The sequence below is a fragment of the Neoarius graeffei genome, chromosome 6 (genome assembly GCF_027579695.1).
Source record: "Neoarius graeffei isolate fNeoGra1 chromosome 6, fNeoGra1.pri, whole genome shotgun sequence".
NCBI lineage: Eukaryota > Metazoa > Chordata > Actinopteri > Siluriformes > Ariidae > Neoarius > Neoarius graeffei.
The window spans coordinates 56,360,852-56,377,944 of NC_083574.1; the positions used below are offsets into that span (position 1 = coordinate 56,360,852).

The window sequence follows — 17,093 nt, forward strand, 5'->3', positions numbered from 1 at the left end:
TTGATTTCGAGGTTGGAGGCGAAGTGTGTTGGCGTCTTTTGTGACCTTGGGTCTTTTCAGAGACTGAAGCTGGATTCCAGCAGGGACACATGGTCCAGACTGACAAGGCCATCTGCTACAGCGCCAGCCTGGGAGAGGGAGGGAGGAAAGAGGTAAAGAAAGGGAGGGCAGGGGATACAGAATTCCTCCCACTGGGGTGTGGAGGGAGTAGATATTCTGGGAGATCATTGCCAGCACCTTGGAGTGGAACTGAGGCGTCCAGTGTCTTCAAACGTCACTGGAGTAGTCTACAGCCTGTATGGCGGCCCGTTGAGAAGATACAGGTCTGATCTTCAAACTGAGCAGCACAGATGACATTCTTGTGGTCCTCTCATATTTTCTGGTGGTGATGAGCAAACTTGGATTTAAGGTTCTTGTATGCAGTGGATCCTGTTCCTTCTTCTTGCCTCTGCACCCGAAGCTGAGCACGGTGGAATAAAGAAGCTGGCGGGTGCAGAGGCCTGGTGTGGGCTGTCTGTCTTTTATCTGTTCCTACGTTCAAACTGGGACGGAAAGGGATTGTATGCTTTCGGTTCTTCTGGAGACCAAAGAACCAGGTAAAGGAATATTTTTATGAGGCACATGTTCATAAAGATGGGCCAGGACCAAACAAAGCAGCAGATTGAGAAAGGGCTCAAGCTTTACCAGTCAAATGAGACAGACAAAGCTCTACACGTCTGGATGAAGGTTCTGGAGAAGACCACGGATCCTGGGGGCAAGTTCAGGGCTTTAGGTTGCCTGATCACAGCACATTCAGAGATGGGGAAATACAAAGAGATGCTAAAGGTAAGCTACATTTTTCATGTTTGTCAGTATATTGCTGATATCATAATGCTTTTCAAATTAATAGACAATATGATTTTATGATGGCAGCATGGTGGTGTAGTGGTTAGCACTGTCGCCTCACAGCAAGAAGGTCCTGGGTTCGAGCCCAGTGGCCAACGAGGGCCTTTCTGTGTGGAGTTTGCATGTTGTCCACGTGGGTTTCCTCCGGGTGCTCCGGTTTCCCCCACAGTCCAAAGACATGCAGGTTAGGTTAATTGGTGACTCTAAATTGACCGTAGGTGTGAATGTGAGTGTGAATGGTTGTTTGTCTCTGTGTGTCAGCCCTGTGATGACCTGGCGACTTGTCCAGGGTGTACCCCGCCTTTCGCCCATAGTCAGCTGGGATAGGCTCCAGCTTGCCTGCGACCCTGCACAGGATAAACGGCTACAGATAATGGATGGATGGATGGATGATTTTATGACTGGGCATAGGAAGTTTTAGATTTGAAAGTATTTGTGTAGGGGCGGCACGGTGGTGTAGTGGTTAGCGCTGTCGCCTCACAGCAAGAAGGTCCGGGTTCGAGCCCCGTGGCCGGCGAGGGCCTTTCTGTGCGGAGTTTGTATGTTCTCCCCGTGTCCGCGTGGGTTTCCTCCGGGTGCTCCGGTTTCCCCCACAGTCCAAAGACATGCAGGTTAGGTTAATTGGTGACTCTAAATTGACCGTAGGTGTGAATGTGAGTGTGAATGGTTGTCTGTGTCTGTGTGTCAGCCCTGTGATGACCTGGCGACTTGTCCAGGGTGTACCCCGCCTTTCGCCCGTAGTCAGCTGGGATAGGCTCCAGCTTGCCTGAGACCCTGTAGAACAGGATAAAGCGGCTCGAGATGATGAGATGAGATGGTTTACATGAGCTTTGTGTTTAACCAAACACAGAGAAACATCATAGAAATGTGTGTAGCAGCATGCAGTCACAAAATATACAACTGAACATGTATTTTATAGATAGGGAAAAAGCTACCATGTTCTTTGTTGATAATTGATCATTACCAATGACCATTAATAAATTAATTTTTGTAAACAGCTACTTTAACACAACTGATTCACTAAATTTCACCATCAAAAGAGTCTGAAAGTGAGAATCAGTATGGAATTAGTGTTGCAATTTCACTACAGTTTAAATACAAAATGACCGTGAGTTGGCCTAGCGGTTAGCGTTGCCTGCCTCTCGACCAGGAGATCGCGAGTTCTTCTCATGGTCGGGTCATACCAAAGACTATCGTAAAAATGGTACCTACTACTGTCTGGCAAGGCACGCTGCAATACAGCTGCGAGTGGGGAAGTCAAACTCTTGTGGTTATCAGAGGACCAGCCATAGGCGAGAGGCTGAGGGCTATGGAAACAGAGATTGGTGCCGCACCCACACGCCTTAAAAAGTTGGTTAGTACTGGGACAGGAGACTGCCTGGGAAGACCAGATTCTGATGTGAGAGGGACTTGACTTAAATGCAATTTTAAAAAAATAATAATTTTGTCAAACTATTCTGTTAACAAATGAACAAATTATTGTTTTTTTTGTTGTTGTTTGTTTGGTGGTATAGTGGTTAGCACTGTTGGTTCACAGCAAGCCTGTTCTGGGTTCGAACCTCATGGTCCACTGGGGCTTTTCTGTGTGGCGTTTGCATGTTCTCCATGCCTGCATGGGTTTCCTGCAGGTGCTCCATTTTCCTCGCACAGTCCAAAGACATGCAGATTAGGTCAACTGGCTACTGTAAATTGCCCATAGGTGTGAAAGCAAGTGTAAATGGCTGTATGTCTCTGTGTTACCCTGTGAAAGATTGGTGACCTGTCTAGGGTGTACCCTGCCTCTTGCCCAAAGTCAGCTGGGATTGGCTCTAGCTTCCCCCATGACCCTCGGTAGGTTAATTGGTATTCACAATGGACTGATTTTTTTATTGGACATTTTCTTTAATGAAGTTAATGTTGCTTGCACACTTTGTGCCCTGTTTGGGCAGTTTGAGGACACCTTCAGGACATTCTCCATCTATTTCATTAAAGTCTGATATAGCTGAAGAGGGGGGCGGCACGGTGGTGTTGTGGTTAGCGCTGTCGCCTCACAGCAAGAAGGTCCGGGTTCGAGCCCCGTGGCCGGCGAGGGCCTTTCTGTGTGGAGTTTGCATGTTCTCCCCGTGTCCGCGTGGGTTTCCTCCGGGTGCTCCGGTTTCCCCCACAGTCCAAAGACATGCAGGTTAGGTTAACTGGTGACGCTAAATTGACCGTAGGTGTGAATGTGAGTGTGAATGGTTGTCTGTGTCTATGTGTCAGCCCTGTGATGACCTGGCGACTTGTCCAGGGTGTACCCCGCCTTTCGCCCGTAGTCAGCTGGGATAGGCTCCAGCTTGCCTGCGACCCTGTAGAACAGGATAAAGCGGCTAGAGATAATGAGATGAGATGAGATAGCTGAAGAGGACAGTGCTGTCTGTAATGTAATGGCCTGCAACCTGACCTAAGTGATTTACTCATGCTAGAGTAGGCTTGAGAGAGAGAGAATGAAAACTACACAAACAGTTAGTAAGTTCTGAAAAAGACATGGAGAGAATGCCTGGACTGTGCACGTGTGTGAAGCAGTTAAAGCTGCTACAGAAGGCATTTTGATGAATATTTTGTTATAGGGGTTACTGTAACAAATATGTGATAGTCTCTCTCTTAGAATAATTTTTCAGATGATCAAGTTATTACGAACCAACAAAGAAATAGCTGATTATCAGATTTTTCGACAAGTTGATTACCTGTGTGTGTGTGTACACCGATCAGCCATAAAATTAAAAACACTGACAGGTAAAGTGAATTACGTTGATTCTGTTGTTATAATGACATCTGTCAAGAGGTTGGCTATATTTGGCAGCAAGAGAACAGTCAGTTCTTGAAGTTGATGTGTTGGAAGCAGGAAAAATGGGCAAGCGTAAGGATCTGAGTGACTTTGACAAGGGCCAAATTGTGATGCTAGACAACTGGATCTGAGCATCTCAAAAATAGCACGTCTTGTGGGGTGTTCCCGGTATGCAGTGGTTAGTACCTAGCAAAAGTGGTCCAAGGAAGGACAACCAGTGAACCGGTGACAGGGTCATGAGTGTCGAAGGCTCACTGATTTGCATGGGGCACGAAGGCTACACCATCTGGTCCAATCCCACAGAAGAGCTACTATAGCACAAACTGCTGACACCTTTCTTTTTCAGCCAGCATTAACTTTTTTAGCAGTTTGTGTTCCAGTAACTCTTCTGTGGGATTGGACCAGATGGGCTAGCCTTTGTGCCCCATGTGAATCAATGAGCCTTCGATCCATAACCCTGTTGCCAGTTCACCGGTTGTCCTTCCTTGGACCACTTTTGGTAGGTACTAACCACTACATACCAGTAACACCCCATAAGATGTGCCATCACTTTCCCCTCCCTCTGTATCATGGCTGAAGTGCCCTTGAGCAATGCACCTAACCCCCAACTGCTCCTGGGTGCTGTAGCATAGCTGCCCACTGCTCTGGGTATGTGTGTGCGCTCATTGCTCACTTCTGTGTGAATGTGTGTGTTCACTGCTTCAGATGAGTTAAATACAGAGGAGGAATTTAACTGTGCATGAGTGTATGTATGATAAATAAAGGCTTATTATTATTATTATTATTTTGGAGACGCTCAGACCCAGTCATCTCGGCATCACAATTTGGCCCTTGTCAAAGTGACTCAGATCCTTATGCTTGCCCATTTTTCCTGCTTCCAACACATCAACTTCAAAAACTGACCGTTCTCTTGCTGCCTAATATATCCCACTCCTTAACAGATGCAATTTAACAACATCCATCCATTATCTCTAGCCGCTTATCCTGTTATACAGGGTCGCAGGCAAGCTGGAGCCTATCCCAGCTGACTACGGGCGAAAGGCGGGGTACACCCTGGACAAGTCGCCAGGTCATCACAGGACCGACACATAGACACAGACAACCATTCACATTCACACCTACGGTCAATTTAGAGTCACCAGTTAACCTAACCTGCATGTCTTTGGACTGTGGGGGAAACCGGAGCACCCGGAGGAAACCCACGCGGACACGGGGAGAACATGCAAACTCCACACAGAAAGGCCCTCGCCGGCCACAGGGCTTGAACCCGGACCTTCTTGCTGTGAGGCGACAGTGCTAACCACTACACCACCGTGCCGTTCTTAGATGCCATATCATTAAGCCATTTTATAAATTATAATATAATTTATAAGAATAAAATATAATTTATTTGCCGTTACCAATAAATTTGACATTTGAAATGGTACTGTAGCGTCGTTTCACAAATTTCAGTAGTTGAAATTTGCCTTTAAGAGTTCACGCTTTCGTCCGCCCTTTAAGATTACGCGGGCAGCTTGTGGGTGTTAGTCTAACAGTAACAGTGAAGAGCTCTACCTCTGACCAGTGACCATGACACACAGCTTCCAGTTATCTAGCTGCACTTGGGACGCTGTGGATTCAGTAACCGCTCAACGCACTAGTGACATGAGAAACAAGGTTCTGAGTGAGATATGGTGATATTTTGCTTTTTGGACGAGTGATAGTGGAGAGGTGGAGTCCCCTTTTACACCTGTGTTCAAACGGTGCCTCGGGTCATGTAGAGGGAGGAGGCAAGACAGCTAACCTGATGAAACATTTAAGAACACGTACAGTGGTGCTTGAAAGTTTGTGAACCCTTTAGAATTTTCTATATTTCTGCATAAATATGACCTAAAACATCATCAGATTTTCACACAAGTCCTAAAAGTAGATAAAGAGAACCCAGTTAAACAAACGAGACAAAAATATTATACCTGGTCATTTATTTATTGAGGAAAATGATCCAATATTACATACCTGTGAGTGGCAAAAGTATGTGAACCTCTAGGATTAGCAGTTAATTTGAAGGTGAAATTAGAGTCAGCTGTTTTCAATCAGTGGGATGACAATCAGGTGTGAGTGGGCACCCTGTTTTATTTAAAGAACAGGGATCTATCAAAGTCTGATCTTCACAACACATGTTTGTGGAAGTGTATCATGGCACGAACAAAGGAGATTTCTGAGGACCTCAGAAAAAGCGTTGTTGATGCTCATTAGGCTGGAAAAGGTTACAAAACCATCTCTAAAGAGTTTGGACTCCACCAATCCACAGTCAGACAGATTGTGTACAAATGGAGGAAATTCAAGACCATCGATCTTTGTGAAAAATTGTTGAAGTAGATGAAGTACTTTAAAAAATAAAAGTGCTGTGATTTATAAAAAAAAATTTCTGATTCATAACAGAATGGAATGTTTATAGAGTATCTGGAATCCTATTGTAATAAATAGAATTAGACCAGAATTAAATTCCTAGCATATAAAAAAATTCATGCTTGAAATATTCAGATTTTTCTATTCCATTCAGAAAATATTTTTTGCAGTTTGTTGTAAATATCTACCACATATTACAATATCAGTAGACATTTTATATTTTTAGATGTAAATTTAAAATCTCAATTTAAAAAAAAAAAAATCACTTGTTTAAAAATATTGAAGCTTCATCAGTCTGAATCTAATTGCAACAAATTAGAGTGTAGTTTGAATTATTGGTAAACTACAAAACTAGACATGAATACAAAACAACGAATGATTAGCAAAATGTGATCTATGAAAATACTTAAAGTGGATAGAAAGTGGAACAAAAAGATGTTCTGACAGGTTAAAGATTATCAGTTCATTTGTTGACAAACAGAATTACTTCCTCATTTACGTAAGCACCGGCATCGATATATTTATAGAAAAGATATTTTGGACTAAATATAAGTCGATGTAAAATACATTTTAAATAAAAACTATGTTTTGTTAACTTAGTACCACATACCCATTATTTTTTTAATCTGGATGTTGATAATTGTGGAACGGTGTCGATAATTGTGGAACGGTGTCATGTGATCCAATACGCTAAGTAATCGGGAATCGACTTTTTTTTTTTTCCAGTGGAAGTTTGAGTAATTAGTCATGCACAATTTACATATTGAAAGTTTTTTCTACTTTTGCAATGGCCAAAAGATTGTTAAGGTGTCGATAATTGTAGCCGCTGCTCTAGTTACTTATTATTATATTTTTTTGTGTGGGTTTGTTACAGTACCTGGCATGGTAGAACGATAATAGTACTCGTTCGGTACCAGTGTAATAAATAAATAAATAAATATTCATACAAACTGATGAAACTAATAAACATCAAAGGTTGTATTGTTTAAACACTGCATTAAACGAGTGAAAACACTGACTTCCTGCTTGTCTGTCTGTGAGTGACAGGTGGAAAAAGGAGGATTTATCAGTCAACTAATTTTATAAACATCTGACTAAGGTTATTTCTATAGTCTCATTATTCTTTCATTAATGAATTCATTAAGGAGTTGACTACAAAGTAGGCCAGGGCTTCGTCCACATTAATGTGTTTTAGTTCTAAAACGAAAATGATCTCCATCCAGAAGAACATTTCAGCTTTGTGTCAGAAATAATCTCCGTCCATAACAGCACACCTGAAAACACACATCACATGACCATTCATGTACTCTGGGCACGCGTGTGCCGGTATAAACACCCCGTCTTGTTTATTTTCTTCCGGGAAAGGGTTACGTGATAGGAGTCTGACAAATCAGGGAAGGATATGTCGTGACTGATGAGACCCAATCTCCACTAAAATACTACTCCAGAGTTTCCAAAAGTCTTCGGTTTAGGGGATTGAACGCTCCAGAGCAGTGTGGACACCAGGTGTAAACGTAGCAAAAGTGATGCGTTTTAAAACTAAAATGTATTAATGTTAGGGCTGTAACGATATGCGTATCAAAATCGCGATACGCAGAGCCACGATCCGTATCGCGATACAAGAAGGCAGAATCGCGGTACACCCTTTCAAACTTCTCCTCAGCCCAAAAACAGAGGCGCTTCCAAACTTCAATTTATGAATACTTTACTTTTTATTTAAATTACATTTTAAACTTACTTAAATTACTTTTATTTTTTTATATCTATTAGTAAGTCGTTTTTTCGCCGACCTGCGACAATCTTCTGCGAGTCACGCAACGTCCACACTCGCCACTGGCAGAGCATTCATTTCTTTTAAGCGGTCGCCATTCTGGTTGTGATGCGGGGAGCGAATCTGTAAACAAGCAGCTCATTGGCTGGCTAGGTGTGCCACAAGCCAATCACAATCACTTGACCGGAAGGCATGTCTGCTTGGGCGGAAGCCTTCTGCAGCAGTTACATTTTGACACGCGAGCAATGTTTCACCATAAAAATTCCGTAATTTCCATCTGTTTTCCGCGATCACAGAAAATCATTGGCCCTATGAGAGTGAGACAGTGAGAGAGCCCCCCCCCCCCCCCCCCCCCCCCAAAAAAAAAAATCTTAACGGATTTACACGATTTGGAAAAATGACTTTTACAGAACTGAAAAAAACAGAGCTTCCGGCTCAACAGTATTATTTTAAGAAATAAAACAGTCTTTGGATATACATTTGTTCATTTTTGCATACATATTACTCATTCTCTGCAGTGGTCTGAATTATTTGTTATTAAATAGTTAATGTAAGTAAGTAAATGTTAATAAGTCAAATTTACTACTTTAAAAAAACATTTTAAAAAAAATCGTGGGCGTATCGAATCGTGGGTCAAAAATCGCGATACAAATCGAATCGTGAGTTGGGTGTATCGTTACAGCCCTAATTAATGTGGATGCAGCCTAAGAAGACAAACGGCAGCCTTAGAGCCATCATCACAGCGGCTGGCTGCCAGTTATCACCGTGTAACTTTCGGTTGGTTACCCATGGACAAAGTTCAGTACCCATCATTTAGCTATTAATTTTAGCCCATTCCTCTATACGGAACAGCTTCAACTCTGGGATGTTGGTGGGTTTCCTCACATGAACTGCTCGCTTCAGGTCCTTCCACAACATTTCGATTGGATTAAGGTCAGGACTTTGACTTGGCCATTCCAAAACATTAACTTTATTCTTCTTTAACCATTCTTTGGTAGGACGACTTGTGTGCTTAGGGTCGTTGTCTTGCTGCATGACCCACCTTCTCTTGAGATTCAGTTCATGGACAGATGTCCTGACATTTTCCTTTAGAATTCGCTGGTATAATTCAGAATTCATTGTTCCATCAATGATGGCAAGCCGTCCTGGCCCAGATGCAGCAAAACAGGCCCAAATCGTGATACTACCACCACCATGTTTCACAGATGGGATAAGGTTCTTATGCTGGAATGTAATGTTTTCCTTTCTCCAAACATAACGATTCTCATTTAAACCAAAAAGTCCTATTTTGGTCTCATCCGTCCACAAAACATTTTTTCCAATAGCCTTCTGGCTTGTCCACATGATCTTTAGCAAACTGCAGACGAGCAGCAATGTTCTTTTTGGAGAGCAGTGGCTTTCTCCTTGCAACCCTGCCATGCACACCATTGTTGTTCAGTGTTCTCCTGATGGTGGACTCATGAACATTAGCCAATGTGAGAGAGGCCTTCAGTTGCTTAGAAGTTACCCTGGGGTCCTTTGTGACCTCGCCGACTATTACACGCCTTGCTCTTGGAGTGATCTTTGTTGGTCGACCACTCCTGGGGAGGGTAACAATGGACTTGAATTTCCTCCATTTGTACACAATCTGTCTGACTGTGGATTGGTGGAGTCCAAACTCTTTAGAGATGGTTTTGTAACCTTTTCCAGCCTGATGGCTCACACCTGATTGTCATTCCATTGATTGAAAACACCTGACTCTCATTTCACCTTCAAATTAAGTGCTAATCCTAGAGGTTCACATACTTTTGCCACTCACAGATATGTAATACTGGATCATTTTCCTCAACAAATAAATGACCAAGTATAATATTTTTGTCTCATTTGTTTAACTTTTATCTACTTTTAGGACTTGTGTGAAAATCTGATGATGTTTTAGGTCATATTTATGCAGAAATATAGAAAATTCTAAAGGGTTCACAAACTTTCAAACACCACTGTAGAAGATAATGTTTATTAAAACCAGTTATTCTGATCATTTTCAAAGTTTCAATATTGACCCTAAAGCTATAGGACAGTGTCTGTGCACTGATACTGAAAAGAAATGTTAGTAAATATGTACAGTTGCACACAATATAGAGTTCTATTAAAATGTATATACAAGTAAATGTGTTTGAAAGCTCACAAAACTAGTACTGGCTCCATATTTATGAAATGTCTTTGGGAAAGGGGGGATTTAGGCTCAGGTTCTCGTTGAGCATTCATAAAAATGTAAAATCACTTTACAAATTGCAAATACACTTACTGAGCAACTTGACAAATATAGAGCTAAGGAAAAAATAAATGTACTAAAGTACATGTCATAATTTAGCAGTGAGATTTATTCACTGTTTACTGAGCTATTCATGATAGGAATAGTCTTCAAAGGTACAATAATGCAAGCGTCGGGAATATTGACTCGGAGATGGCTTGTATGAATAATTTTAGTAATATGTACAGGGTGTTTCAAAAAATGTGATATTATTTGAGATGTAAATATCCCACAAAGTACATAGTCTAGGCAAATGAAACTGAACAGGCTTAATGTTGAGCGATACAAGATTTATTCCACAAAATTTGAATGAGAAATCCAAAGGTACGTATGTGGATTCCATGAATGATTTCACAAATTTTCAATGCTCGCGAACCCGCTCGACCATCTCTTCTGACGCTGGTGGTCGTCCAGATCCTTTCGCCCTGCACAGACAGCCTTCCTCTTTGAACTTTTTGTGCCGTGTCCAAGTCTGCATTGCATTTGGTGCATTTTTAGAGAATTCGCTCATAAATGCACGCTGCAGTCTTGTTCGACTGTGTTCGAGCGTACTCTAACACACACAACGCCTTTTCTTTTCCAGTGAATGGCATTTCTATACCTAAAAAGATAAAAACATTAAACATAAAATTTTCCACATGTGCTGTTAAAATTTGAGGTCAGTGGAATGAGAATTAGCAAAGTTATTAGATTGTGAAATGATATAATCTCATCTCATTATCTCTAGCCGCTTTATCCTGTTCTACAGGGTCGCAGGCAAGCTGGAGCCTATCCCAGCTGACTATGGGCCAGAGGCGGGGTACACCCTGGACAAGTCGCCAGGTCATCACAGGGCTGACACATAGACACAGACAACCATTCACACTCACATTCTCACACCTACGGTCAATTTAGAGTCACCAGTTAACCTAACCTGCATGTCTTTGGACTGTGGGGGAAACCGGAGCACCCGGAGGAAACCCACGCGGACACGGGGAGAACATGCAAACTCCACACAGAAAGGCCCTCGCCGGCCACGGGGCTCGAACCCAGGACCTTCTTGCTGTGAGGCGACAGCGCTAAGCACTACACTACCGTGCCGCCCGAAATGATATCAAATTTTTTGAAACACCCTGTAGTATTGTATAAACATACACTCGTGATGAATCCTGTATAAAGTAATTATTACCAAATAATTCATAAACTGCTTTTTTTTTTTTTTTGTCATACATATGCATCAGTATGCCCTAGCTCAGATTGACACAGCCCGAGAGATGGAGGACCCAGACTACCTAACCGAAGGTTACCTGAACCTGGCCCGCAGCAACGAGAAGCTCTGCGACTTTCAGAAGACCATTTCATACTGCAAGACCTGCTTAAACATGCAAGGCACTACTGTGAGCCTGCAGCTCAATGGCCAAGTGTGTTTGAGCATGGGCAATGCCTTCCTGGGCCTCAGTGTCTTTCAGAAAGCCTTGGAGAGTTACGAGAAGGCCCTGCGTTATGCACACAATAACGATGATAAGATGCTGGAGTGCAGGGTGTGCTGCAGCCTGGGCAGCTTCTACATTCAGTTAAAGGTACCGTGCTTGAAAGGCCCTCCTGCTTTAGCATAGAGTCTATCTTTAGAATCTATGTGAAAATGATTGAGCTATTATGTTCAGTCCTGCTTTTGTACTAAACTGATTAATGTGTACAGTGGTGCTTGAAAGTTTGTGAACCCTTTAGAATTTTCTGTATTTCTGCATAAATATGACCTAAAACATCTTCAGATTTTCACACAAGTCCTAAAAGTAGGTAAAGAGAACCCAGTTAAACAAATGAGACACAGATATTATACCTGGTCATTTATTTATTGAGGGAAATGATCCAATATTACATATCTGTGAGTGGCAAAAGTATGTGAACCTCTAGGATTAGCAGTTAATTTGAAGGTGAAATTAGAGTCAGGTGTTTTCAGTCAACGGGATGACAATCAGGTGTGAGTGGGCACCCTGTTTTATTTAAAGAACAGGGATCTATCAAAGTCTGACCTTCACAACACGTTTGTGGAAGTGTATCATGGCACGAACAAAGGAGATTTCTGAGGACCTCAGAAACAGCGTTGTTGATGCTCATCAGGCTGGAAAAGGTTACAAAACCATCTCTAAAGGGTTTGGACTCCACCAATCCACAGTCAGACAGATTGTGTACAAATGGAGGAAATTCAAGACCATTGTTACCCTCCCCAGGAGTGGGGGAACAACAAAGATCACTCCAAAAGCAAGGCGTGTAAGAGTCGGCGAGGTCACAAAGGACCCCAGGGTAACTTCTAAGCAACTGAAGGCCACCATCAGGAGAACACTGAACAACAATGGTGTGCATGGCAGGGTTGCAAGGAGAAAGCCACTGCTCTCCAAAAAGAACGTTGCTGCTCATCTGCAGTTTGCCAAAGATCACGTGGATAAGCCAGAAGGCTATTGGAAAAATGTTTTGTGGATGGATGAGACCAAAATAGAACTTTTTGGTTTGAGAAGTGTTATGTTTGGAGAAAGGAAAACACTGCATTCCAGCATAAGAACTTTATCCCATCTGTGAAACATGGTGGTGGTAGTATCATGGTTTGGGCCTGTTTTGCTGCATCTGGGCCAGGACGGCTTACCATCATTGATGGAACAATGAATTCTGAATTATACCAGCGAATTCTAAAGGAAAATATCAGGACATCTGTCCATGAACTGAATGTCAAGAGAAGGTGGGTCATGCAGCAAGACAACGACCCTAAGCACACAAGTCGTTCTACCAAAGAATGGTTAAAGAAGTTAATGTTTTGGAATGGCCAAGTCAAAGTCCTGAGCTTAATCCAATGGAAATGTTGTGAAGGACCTGAAGCGAGCAGTTCATGTGAGGAAACCCACCAACATCCCAGAGTTGAAGCTGTTCTGTACGGAGGAACGGGCTAAAATTCCTCCAAGCCGGTGTGCAGGACTGATCAACAGTTACCGGAAACGTTTAGTTGCAGTTATTGCTGCACAAGGGGGTCACACCAGATACTGAAAGCAAAGGTTCACATACTTTTGCCACTCACAGATATGTAATACTGGATAATATTTTTGTCTCATTTGTTTAACTGGGTTCTCTTTATCTACTTTTAGGACTTGTGTGAAAATCTGATGATGTTTTAGGTCATATTTATGCATAAATATCGAAAATTCTAAAGGGTTCACAAACTTTCAAGCACCACTGTAGTATGCTATGTAGTTGCATGACCATTAAAATGATGGCACACTCCCTGAATAACCAGTAGTGTAAAAGGCTGGATCACATGCAACCTTTCACTAGTCTGATATCACTCTGCTGCAGTAACTCGCATCATGGCACTGTAAGAAACCGCAAACATGCCACGTGCAGGGTAACAGAAGACAAGCCAAATACAGCAGGCCAGTCCAGATATAGACCTTTGTACTCACCTTGACACTGGAGATTTGTAGAGTTTAATCCTGCCTGGATACCCAGAATGGTCTGGTGTAATGAGTCTGTGATGAAATGGCATGTGGAGAATGTACTTGTATGTCAAAAGCGCTGACTGCCACAATAGAGAAAAAAAAATAGCCCATTTTTAACATCCTAGCATGATGGTTATGCAGTAAATATTGATATTCATTCATTCACCAGAAAGTGTATTGACTGGATGTGTTACCAGTGAAAAGTTTGGACACATCTACTGATTTCATAGGTTTTTCTGTATTTTGACTATTTTCTACATTGTAGAACAATACCTTGGTGATGCTTTACACACTATTGGCGTTATCTCAACCAGCTTCATGAGGTAGTCACCTGGAATGCTTTTCAATTAACAAGTGTGCCTCATCAAAAGTTAATTAGTGCAATTTCTTGCCGCCTTAATGCGTTTGAGATCATCAAATAATAAATAATATTGGCTGGCTTTGGGTGGTATATCAGATATATTCCATTCAGCTAGCATGATATTGAACGAATCAAAGACGAGTTCAGTATCATGCTCGCTGAATGGAATATATCTGACAGACCACAAAAAAACCCAGCCAATATTATTATAATTATATATACACACTTTCTTTGGATCAGCATTCTCGAAGGCCAGTGCAAGCTTACCTGCGATTCAGTGCTGTTAGCGCAGCAGTCCAGTTACCTTCTAGCCGGTGTAGCATTTAGCAGTAGCATTAGCGAAGGCCAACGCGAGCTTACCCATGACTTGGTGCTGTTAGCACAGGAGTCCAGTCACCTTCTAGCCGTTGTAGTGTTAGCGAAGCCCAGTGCTAGTGCAGGCCAATGCTAGTGCAGTCAAGCCGAAGATACTATTATTATTATTATTATTATTATTATTATTATCCCTGTGTAATTTAGTTAGTTACTTTTACAACCCCAATTCCAAAAAAGTTGGGACAAAGTACAAATTGTAAATAAAAACGGAATACAATAATTTACAAATCTCAAAAACTGATATTGTATTCACAATAGAACAAAGACAACATATCAAATGCCGAAAGTGAGACATTTTGAAATTTCATGCCAAATATTGACTCATTTGAAATTTCATGACAGCAACACATCTCAAAAAAGTTGGGACAGGGGCAATAAGAGGCTGGAAAAGTTAAAGGTACAAAAAAGGAACAGCTGGAGGACCAAATTGCAACTCATTAGGTCAATTGGCAATAGGTCATTAACATGACTGGGTATAAAAAGAGCATCTTGGAGTGGCAGCGGCTCTCAGAAGTAAAGATGGGAAGAGGATCACCAATCCCCCTAATTCTGCACCAACAAATAGTGAAGCAATATCAGAAAGGAGTTCGACAGTGTAAAATTGCAAAGAGTTTGAACATATCATCATCTACAGTGCATAATATCATCAAAAGATTCAGAGAATCTGGAAGAATCTCTGTGCGTAAGGGTCAAGGCCGGAAAACCATACTGGGTGCCCGTGATCTTCAGGCCCTTAGACGGCACTGCATCACATACAGGCATGCTTCTGTATTGGAAATCACAAAATGGGCTCAGGAATATTTCCAGAGAACATTATCTGTGAACACAATTCACCGTGCCATCCGCCGTTGCCAGCTAAAACTCTATAGTTCAAAGAAGCAGCCGTATCTAAACATGATCCAGAAGCGCAGACGTCTTCTCTGGGCCAAGGCTCATTTAAAATGGACTGTGGCAAAGTGGAAAACTGTTCTGTGGTCAGACGAATCAAAATTTGAAGTTCTTTATGGAAATCAGGGACGCCATGTCATTCGGACTAAAGAGGAGAAGGACGACCTAAGTTGTTATCAGCGCTCAGTTCAGAAGCCTGCATCTCTGATGGTATGGGGTTGCATTAGTGCGTGTGGCATGGGCAGCTTACACATCTGGAAAGACACCATCAATGCTGAAAGGTATATCCAGGTTCTAGAGCAACATATGCTCCCATCCAGACGACGTCTCTTTCAGGGAAGACCTTGCATTTTCCAACATGACAATGCCAAACCACATACTGCATCAATTACAGCATCATGGCTGCGTAGAAGAAGGGTCCGGGTACTGAACTGGCCAGCCTGCAGTCCAGATCTTTCACCCATAGAAAACATTTGGTGCATCATAAAGCGGAAGATACAACAAAAAAGACCTAAGACAGTTGAGCAACTAGAATCCTACATTAGACAAGAATGGGTTAACATTCCTATCCCTAAACTTGAGCAACTTGTCTCCTCAGTCCCCAGATGTTTACAGACTGTTGTAAAGAGAAAAGGGGATGATGTCTCACAGTGGTAAACATGGCTTTGTCCCAACTTTTTTGAGATGTTGTTGTCATGAAATTTAAAATTACCTAATTTTTCTCTTTAAATGATACATTTTCTCAGTTTAAACATTTGATTTGTCATCTATGTTCTATTCTGAATAAAATATGGAATTTTGAAACTTCCACATCATTGCATTCCATTTTTATTTACAATTTGTACTTTGTCCCAACTTTTTTGGAATCGGGGTTGTAAAATCAGCATTGACAACTACATATAACAGAGCAACCTGGCAGCCAAAATTCTCTCAAAATCTTCCACTTTTAATGAAGCAAACCTGGCGCCCATGTTTGTTTACAAACTGTCACAGTCTCACTCACTAGCGTGGAAGTTTTATGTCTGACGTCTCTCTTTTCCAGTTTTTTGATGTCCGTTGGTATGTTTTTCTCTTGTAAATATGTGTGAAGAATATATAATGAAGTTTTAGTAGCCTTTCGGATGTTCAGTGTGTCTTCAGTTTATTTATTTAGTGCTTAAACCTAGCAGTGGATTAGTCTCGTCTTCTCTCTTTCTTGGCCGACAAAGAAATGATTGTGCGCATCCACAGCAGAAGAGTTTTATCATTGGATCTTCGCAGGAGGGCTGATGTGTGACGTCATGTTGTCTTCACAACGTGCAGTATTATAACAATATTGCATGTTCACTCTCCATTGGGGAGAGTGGTGTAATACATGGAGGATAAGCAATATGACAACAATATTGCATGCCATCAATAAACCCACTAGAAGGGAATAGAGTACATATTTTTATTCGATGGAAAAAGTGGCCCGTATGTATAATAATAAAAATGCAGTAAATAGCCCTATTCAACAACTGTCATAATCCGTATTATGCCAAGAACTGCTCAAGTAAGTAAAGAGAAACGACATCCATCATTACTTTAAGACATGAAGCATCTTTTATTCATACAAATCAAGAAAAAACATTGAATTAGAAGGTGTGTCCAGACTTTTGACTGGTACTGTAAATTCATGCATATTCTTTGCTCTTGTAGGATTATGAGAAGGCCCTGTTTTTTCCATGCAAAGCCGCTGAACTTGTCAATGACTATGGAAAAAGCTGGAGTCTCAAGTACCGTGCCATGAGCCAGTACCACATGTCAGTGGCCTACAGGAAGCTGGAGCGTCTGCCAGATGCCATGGAATGCTGTGAGGTAAGCACTAATGGAGGATTCTTCTAGCAAGA

General features: G+C 41.8%; 1 protein-coding gene across 2 annotated transcripts in view; it reads left to right on the plus strand.

Moving 5' to 3' along the window:
- Window positions 1-399: 399 nt before the first annotated feature.
- Window positions 400-17,093, plus strand: part of rapsn (receptor-associated protein of the synapse, 43kD) — a 30,715-nt gene continuing 14,021 nt past the window's right edge. For both annotated transcript variants that reach the window (XM_060922965.1, XM_060922966.1), the window contains exons 1-3: window positions 400-825; window positions 11,358-11,696; window positions 16,903-17,061. In XM_060922965.1, the coding sequence (XP_060778948.1) occupies window positions 613-825; window positions 11,358-11,696; window positions 16,903-17,061 (711 nt within the window). In that variant the 5' untranslated portion in view covers window positions 400-612. The remainder of the gene's footprint in view (window positions 826-11,357; window positions 11,697-16,902; window positions 17,062-17,093) is intronic.